The sequence below is a fragment of the Vigna unguiculata genome, chromosome 4, assembly GCF_004118075.2.
Source record: "Vigna unguiculata cultivar IT97K-499-35 chromosome 4, ASM411807v1, whole genome shotgun sequence".
NCBI lineage: Eukaryota > Viridiplantae > Streptophyta > Magnoliopsida > Fabales > Fabaceae > Vigna > Vigna unguiculata.
In genome coordinates, this window is record NC_040282.1 from 15,855,646 (window position 1) to 15,864,512 (window position 8,867).

An 8,867-nucleotide genomic window follows, 5' to 3' on the forward strand; every position below is an offset into this window, starting at 1 on the left:
ATATATATATATATACATATATATATATATATATATATGTATATATGTATATATATATATATATATATATATATATATATATATATATATATATATATATATGTATATATATATATATATGTGTGTGTGTATATATAGGTTTGATCATGTCTTTAGTTCTCATTTTGGAATCAAAATCTCAATTTGGTACCCAAATTTTTAAAAGTCTCAAATTGGTCCCATTTTTTGTTAAAACGTCTCAAGTTTTCCCTTTCTATTAAGTCTGGGTTGACGTCGTTAGAGGGAGTGCCACATGTCAGTTCCTGGATTTTTTGACTTTTTTATTTTATTTTATTTTTTAATTTTTTATTTGTTTGTTGAATTTTTTTAAAAGAATTGTCACGTGTCAAGCTGTCATCGTGCCACGTGGTAGTGACACAGTGATGTGGCAGTGACAATGACACGAGTCACTTATGTCATTTCCAATTTCTCAATTTGGTCCCTTTATTTTAATTTTTATCTCAATTTAGTCCTAATTTTTGTAAAAATTGCAATTTTGTCCCTCTCCAAGTTGAAATCAAATTTAATTTCTATATAAATATACACAAATATTTCTATCAAAATTGATTTTTCAAGTAAATATTTCTATCAAATTTAATTTCTATTATTATTAATATGATTAGTATTAATAACTACTACTTATTATTATTACTATAATAATTATTATTATTAATGTTAATATTTTCATCATCATCATCATCATCATTATTATTATTATTATTATTATTATTATTTTGAACGTTGTGTATGAGTTTCATGATCAACAATATACCTTCATTATTCTACTATTATTATTATTATTTAAATAAATATTATTGTTATTTTTATTTTTATTTATATTAATAAATATTTATTATTATTATTATTATTTTGCATTATTATTATTCTTAATAGTAATAATAATTATTATTATTATTATTGTTGTTTTTTTATGAGATCTCTAACGTATAATTTGTCTATATTTTATTTTAACTATAATTTGTACACACATATCATATTATTATTAAAGTTTATATGATCTAATACATTAATTTTTAAAAAATTGATATCAAAATAATACTACTTATTTATAGTTAAATTATTTTTATTATTATTATTATTATTATTATTTTTATAAAGATATACACAAAATTTAAAATTTAACTTTTTTATGTTCTATAATTCTAAACTTAAATGTTACATTTCAATTTAATATAATTATAATATTATATTAAAAAAATTTCAAATATAATAAAAATTAATTATTTTTATTAAAAAAAAATCGAAGGACCTGTGCATACTCACGGGTCAAATACTAGTTTTAATAAAAAAAAATGTATGAAATTTTTTTTTTTGAAAAGAACCATGGTAAGGAATAATCAGAAGTAGGGATGTCAAAAAAATACATATTCACAAGTATCTGTGGATAAAACTCGTAACGGGTAGGAAATGGATATTGTAAATGGATATTCGCGGTAACGGGTACGAGTATTTTTAATACCCGCATGTTAACGTGACAGGTACGGATATCATAGTATCTGTACCTGTGAATATTCGTACCCGCTATACTCTAATTTAAATTAAAAAAAAACATGATAAAATATTAACATATTAATGAGTTTTTTTTATCAATTAGTTTTAAGAAAAATTCATTTCTCTATAAACTGTCATGCAACACTATTTAAATGGGTTGTTTGGTCTTTGTTTAAAATTTACGAATGTTATGTATTATATTTTACTTGAATTTACAATTAAAATATATTGTTAAATATTTATTTTTATTTTTTGTAAATATTCGACCTGTGGATATTAAAAAATTATGTGGGTACCTGCATAACGAATACCCAACGAAATTAATACGGGTATATTTATCCAAAGGATATAGTACAAAGAAACTACTATCCGTACCTTATCCGCCCCGTTAACATTCCTAACCAAGACCGTCCCATGACTAGTTTACTTGAAATATTGTCACATCTGAATACGAACCTACTAGTTTACTTGAAACATTGTCGCATAATAACCAAGAAATATGACATTATCTTATTTTAATTTAATAATTTATCTCTACTAATTTACTTGATAACATAATTTTAATATTTATATTTTTTATATTTATTGTAACTTCACGTATTAGTCAGGTATCAACGTCAGTTACTAATTTATTCTTTTATTTTCTTAAAAGGAGTTAATATGTTTCTTTCCATTAAAACGACATTAATTTTTTAAAAGAGAAAATAAAAAAATTATTAAAATCACAACAAATAAAAAATTAAATTTATAAACTAGTATATTAATTAAGCCTTCAAAAATATAACAGTCATACTTGAATAATGTTTTAACATTTTAATACATAGTCAAAAATAAAATAGTAGAATGATTCGTATAAAAAACAATAATAGAAAATAATTCTTTTTTATCAATTATTATAAATAAATAAATATTGTATTTAACATTTCTTTAATAATAAATTTTGCTAAAATGTGAAATAAGTTAACCTAAAAATCTTATCACTTTTTCAAACTGAAAAAACCCAATCCAATGTCTAATTTGAAGATTCAACTCAAAGTTGACTTTGCTCAAACCAACGACATTGATATAATATTACTTTAATTACACATGGCAAATTTTTTTATGTTGTATAAAAAGTTAATCTTAGAAATATTAGAAACTAATCTTAAGATATGTGTTTTTAAGAAAATGCAATCTTATTAAATACAATGTTCTGCTCTATATTCTATAAAAGAAATTAAAATGAAAAATGTAAACATTTCTCTTTGGACAACACTGAACCGAACAGAACCAACCTGCTTTTAATTTATAGACTAGTTCGGCTTGGATTTCACGAATGTTTTTTACAAATCCAAACCAAATAAAATTAATTGGTTGGGATTTTTTTTCTTTTACTGTATCATTTTTCAATGGAAACCGAGAGATGATCTAACGTTGTATACAACAAGAAACATTAAAAAATCAAAGAATTTTTGTTCACACCACAAAATTACTTCACAATGAAAGACGCCCTAGTAAAGCTTAATTCTGGTATTAATGGGGCTCCTACATATAGGACACGTCTGAAGATCTGGTCCACACTCACAGCATGTCTGTCATTTAACATAAACAAATATATTATTCATAAACACTTATCTGATTTTTCCCTGAAAAGGTATAGCAAGAAATTGAAAATATTGTTTTACCTGATGCCCACATCCAAAGGCCATGTCCTTCGGATTGGTCAGACATATGGGGCAAAGCTGAAAAATACGAATTGAATTCGTTAATTGAACAGTATGACAAGGACAAAATCATCACAACCATTTCAAATTTAGTCCTTATATTGCAGATATAAAATGCAAACCAGGAAACAAGAAAATGAAACTATGTAACTATAATCTTGATTCATTCAGGACAAGCACAATTTCAGTCTCTAGAAATAGAAGATAGAGTATGAAAATATGCAACAAAATTAAGCAGGTAAATTGATACCATTGGTCTCTCCCCATTAGACCAGCAAGAAGCTCCTATGTAATATCATTTCTCAACTAAGGCACGTAAAAATAATCCAAAAATAAAAGCAAGATTGGAACGGAAAAAAATGGTGTCTATTCACGTAATTTCAAGCAATGCCATGTTACATTTGCATTTTGCATTTGCTTCAAAACTACTTGATCAAGAACATGACATATTTCTATTCGAGCACTTTGTACTTTGTAGGGTTCGTACCTGATTGTCATATGTGGAACTTGGGGCTGGAGGAGCTGTGCCAACTGCATCGATGTTGTCATAATAAGAAGGGGCACTCTTCTCAAAGCCAGTAGCATGAGAAGGTTTTGAGGTGTCAAAAGATGCTGAGCCATATGGTTTTGAGGTGTCAAAAGATGCTGAACCGTACGGTTTTGAAGCACCAAAAGATGCTGCGGAACCATAAGGTTTTGAGGTGCCCATAGACGCTGAACCATATGTTGGAGTTGGGAGGGCAACTCTCTGAGGAGCATTGGCATTTCGACGACTATTTAATAAAATAAACAGAGCCACCAAAATTTTGTCAGAAACTTAACTGAAGGCTTATTTCAGAAAAGAAAAGTATAAATGGTATAAAACAAAAGTTTACCCCAACAGATTGAGTTCTATTGCTGCCTTATACTGAGAAGGAATCTCCATCAGTGCTGCAAGAGCAAATGCTGCCTCTTTTCGAGAAGGAGGAATGTTCTTTGACATAATGTCTGTGAAATTCACAAACTAAAGAAGCACAAAGAAATCACGATAAAATGAATCAAAGAATTCCCACTGATTATAACATTTTAACAGTTATTAATCAACATTATTATGTATGCTCTTCGTCAATTACCTGAAAATTATCGAACGCCCTGGATGGAATATTGTCGTCAAACTCCTTCATCATGTCCCAAGGACCATCTCCAACTCCAACCAATATGATTGAAAGGGGAAATTTACTGTGATAACGCAGGTAAGTAAGAAAAGATATTCAAACACATAAATCATCATTGAACAAATCTACAGGATACTCACCTCGCCTCAACAATGGCATCCACAGTCTTCTGCTCCTGTGGACTCAGCCTCCCATGTTCAGTGTCAATACTTCTTGTTACCTGAAGAAAATATCAACGTAGGTGGTTACACTAAGCTAAGTACCATTATAGCAATTGAAAGTGAGACAAACTACTTTAAATTGCATGGTAGCAACCATGACTTTAAATCAAAATTAGAAGAGTGGAATTTCATGAATGACAAATATATGTTTCCTCTCCATTTAAAGTCTATGTCACATAGATCAGAAAAATGGTTTAATTCAAGACAACTCTACGTTCTGGATATAGAAAAGAATAGAATACCTGGCCATCTGCGATTATCACCAAAACATGGTACTGGCCTCCACTCTGCTCAACAATTGTCATGGCCATTTCAACAATTGGTGCAAATGAGGTAGGACCTGACATAAAACCATTAGTCCAAATTAGCATCAGCACTACAGTAACTACAACAGGAATAAATAAAATTTACAAAAGAAGAACGGGACAAGTAGTAGAAATATAACCTGCAAGTCGAATATTAGGAACAATTTCCCTATAACGACCCAACACTTCTTCAAATCCATTGCAAAATCGCTCATCTGGATAGAAACTGAAGACATCCTGATCATGTGTTGATGCTGCCATGATGTCACAGTATTGCTCATTATTACCACATTTAAACAACAAACAGAACATCGATCAAATAGAAAGTTATCAGAACTTATAGAAACATACCATCCCCAAATCCAAAACAAGGAATCAAGTTATCCTCATCAAATGCAGCCAAGGTTTTCCCAATAATAGATATTGCTTGTTCGTAGGGATTTGGACCATTCCCAATGTGATGCAAACTTTTTCTGTTAAATGAATGCTTTCCTGAAAGAGGCATCAAGTTTAGCAAACATTTCACAAAACACTTAATAAATTGCAATTTTATTGAAAAACCTAAATGTATATCAATAAGGCCTAACCTGTCCACTCATTGCTCTTAGTGAAATCAATACCCAGAATAAGATTTGACGATTCAAGGCCTGCACGTGCAAGAGCCTCAGTCACCTGTAATGAAACGGAAGCAACAAATGTGAACACATAAGAATTAAATTGATCATAAAGCACAAAAGCATTTCATAAAATATGAAAATGAATAGGAAGTATCATCAGTGTAGAAATAAGCAAATTGGAAGACAGTATCATGACCAGCTAAGTCATACCTGATCATACAACAATACACTTAAAAATAGTCATAAACATGCAGAGTCTTAGCCTTTTATTTATGTGAATTCAGTTCTGTACAGTATGTTAAAAATGATAGTACATCAAATATAATTAAACCATTTCTTACCTCATCTATGGAATTGTAGTTATCTGCGATTCTTGAGTACTTCCTGTCTAACCGCTTCTCATTTCTATGGTTGGCCACTCTACCACTATCATGAGGCTGAGGCTGAGGCTGAGGCTCATAGCCATAGTTTTGTTGCGGAGGTGGAGGGGCATAATAGCTCTGCTGTGTAGGGTACGAAGGCTGTTGAGGCTCATAGGCGTAGCCCCCCTGACCGTAACCCGAGTGGGGGTCAGGATATGCACCCCAAGAAGAAGCAGAGGGACTTGAACGCACAGATGAGTTCTGCCTCCAATTATTATCCTCCTTAGAATTGTTACCCCCCATCAACTCAATTCTCTAAAAAATCAAAACAATATCAATAAATCAATAAATAATTACAAAACTCAAAATCCCTCAGCAAAACTGAGCAGAACACAATCCAAAATCAAAACCCTAAGAAACAACAAATACTCCAAAGCCAATTCCAGATGCTATATACCGTGTTTACAAACCCGTCGAGAAGGAAGAGATCACGTCAGCAATGTGAAAGATAGAATGAATATCTAGAATGTGGAACTTGAGATGCAAAAGCTAAACAATTGTCCTCTTATTAGAGGCGAAAACACTACGTCTGGACGTCTGAAACGTGAAACCCAACACACCAAAAATACCAAAATAACAGAATCTCCAAACCTCAGTTATATCTCCTTAACAAAACCAAGAGGAAACACAGTCCAAATTCCAAAACCCAGCATGCAGTATAAGAACTCCAAAGTCAATTCCTGGTGCTATAAATGGAGACAGGGAACTCTCCTCCAACGTTGAATCTTCAAAACTTCTAGGCAAATGCTCAAGATTAAAGACAAGGACCAATTCATAAAACGCTCACCGACTCAAAGAAACACAGCCTTGTTAAGTAAACAACTTAAACGCAAGAAAAAACCCTGTAGCCGCCATGTGTCTTCAAACACATTCAACACACGGCACCTCTGTTTGGTCGCACACCGAAACAAATAACGTGACAAAATCCCGTTCAACGATAAATGGAAACTAAACAATTCAAATTCAAAATAATAATAAAAAAAAAAAAGTTGCCTTAAATATCAATTCAATTTCCTCACGAACTCTATCCATCACCCCAGGATTGCAAAAATCCTTATATTAACTTGTGAGTATGAAAAAAAAGCAATGGCGTAATTAGTGAAAAGCATGGAAACGACATCGGTGGAGAGTGGAGGTTGCGTTTGGGAGATACCTGGATCTGGACGGCGATGAAACATGGCGTTCGGAATATTCTGGAATCGGTGTGGGACTTTGATTAATGGCGAAATGGAGAGTGTATGTGAGAGAGAGAGATGATGGAATAATTATGAAGTCTCGTGAAGGAGAAAAGTGAATACTGGAAGAGACACACTTTCTCTATCTGTTTTTTATGTTTTTTAATTTGTTAGTTTTTGTTTTGTAGCGTTGAAGATGGAGTTTGCAGAAGAGGATGCACATGGAGGCGTAGACGTGTAAACTATGACATGATTAACTCTGGTTTGCAAGCAAGTTAAAAAACAAAACTAATGAATGTATCATGTGTTTCCCTTTCTTGCTTAATTAGGTTATCTCGTAAATTATTAAAAAAAAATGTTCTAATTGATGTTTAAAATACTTTTTATTTTCGGTTGATTGTTGCTGGCATCGGGTTTTTCTTTCTTAAATTTTCTCCAATTTGTCGTTTGTTTCTTTTCTTTTCTTTAAATAAAATAAATTGAAAGAGATAGAAGAAGAAAGGGAAAAAACTTAAATAAAAATAAAAGATATTTTAATTGTTAAATAGAATAGGTGATGTTGGGATACCAACGGATCCGATACGCAATAAAAAAATTAAAAAAATTATCCGTTAAGTAATCTTTAAAAGATATTTGTTGATATTTTAAAATCCACGAATACATGTAAATATTAACAAATATTTTATAAAATTTTAAAATAAAATTTATATAAAATTACAAAAATTATATAAATTAAATTAAATATAAATTATATTTTAGTTTTAATTTAATTAAATTTAACTTCATAAAATATAATTAAATTTTAGATTTTAATTTTTCCGGATAAATAAAATAATACAAATAAAAGTTACAATTATTTTAATATTTTATTTCTTTAAGTGAAGCACTTCATTTATATATATTATATGGTTAATTTCTTAACTTAATTATATATATATATATATATATATATATATATATATATGAAAATTTTCTTTTCTTTTCACATTTATTTTTTAATTTTATCCTTTAAATAAATATTGTTTCTATAAGTTAACTAAATTATTTTATCAATTTTAGTTTTTAAGTAATTGTTTGCATTAAATTTAATTGTTATTTTTTCTTGATTTAACTATTTTTCTAAACTTAACTACTTTTAAAGTTAACTATTTTTTTAAATTATAAAACTTGTAAATCTTCCTTGGGCTCGCTTGAGCGAGAAAATCTTTCTGCCTGAACAAGGACTTCTAGCTTGAGTGAGACTGGTGCATGGACGTGCTTTAGTTCTGTTTTCTTCTCTAATTTGGTTGTTTGTCTACATGATAGAGTGATTTACTTTAAAAGCATAAAGTATGATGCCATGTAGGTTGTATGAGATTAAATGAGACTGAGATTTTACTATATTCAGTATGAAATGATTTATGAATTTGTTGGTTGGTTGGACATTGGTATGAGATTATAATGCTTGAGATAGCATGCAGAACGATGATGGTAAAAGAGTTTCACGGGAAACTCTTAGTGATGGTGTGGTTAATGTATACCTTGATATAGGAGATGTTTAGATAAAGGAAGGTATCTTGAACTCTAATAATTGTTCACACTCATATAGAGCAAAATGATTTATATGGTGGGAGTGATAGGAGGTCCTAGTTTTTTTGCAGGATAATGGCCTTAGATGATCATGGGATTAACCTTGGAGTGTGGTTGAGTGATAATCTCTTGTGTCTAAACTCTGCAGAG

At 30.1% G+C, this 8,867-nt stretch overlaps 1 protein-coding gene across 3 annotated transcripts; it reads right to left on the reverse strand.

Moving 5' to 3' along the window:
- Positions 1 to 2,806: 2,806 nt before the first annotated feature.
- On the reverse strand, positions 2,807 to 7,430 carry LOC114182109 (E3 ubiquitin-protein ligase RGLG2-like). 3 transcript variants are annotated; one of them, XM_028068865.1, is made up of 12 exons: positions 7,127 to 7,430; positions 5,893 to 6,228; positions 5,522 to 5,606; positions 5,286 to 5,426; positions 5,075 to 5,188; positions 4,872 to 4,969; positions 4,549 to 4,628; positions 4,367 to 4,472; positions 4,130 to 4,257; positions 3,742 to 4,027; positions 3,216 to 3,272; positions 2,807 to 3,122 (listed from the first exon to the last, which is right to left on the reverse strand). In XM_028068865.1, the coding sequence occupies exons 2-12, from the start codon at positions 6,214 to 6,216 to the stop codon at positions 3,042 to 3,044; spliced, it is 1,500 nt and encodes a 499-aa protein (XP_027924666.1). In that variant the 5' UTR covers positions 6,217 to 6,228; positions 7,127 to 7,430; the 3' UTR covers positions 2,807 to 3,041. The 3 variants fall into 3 exon arrangements, with proteins under 3 accessions (XP_027924666.1, XP_027924668.1, XP_027924667.1); XM_028068867.1 differs by lacking the exon at positions 7,127 to 7,430 and adding an exon at positions 6,565 to 6,706; XM_028068866.1 differs by lacking the exon at positions 7,127 to 7,430 and adding an exon at positions 6,371 to 6,706.
- Between the last annotated feature and the right edge of the window lie 1,437 nt (positions 7,431 to 8,867).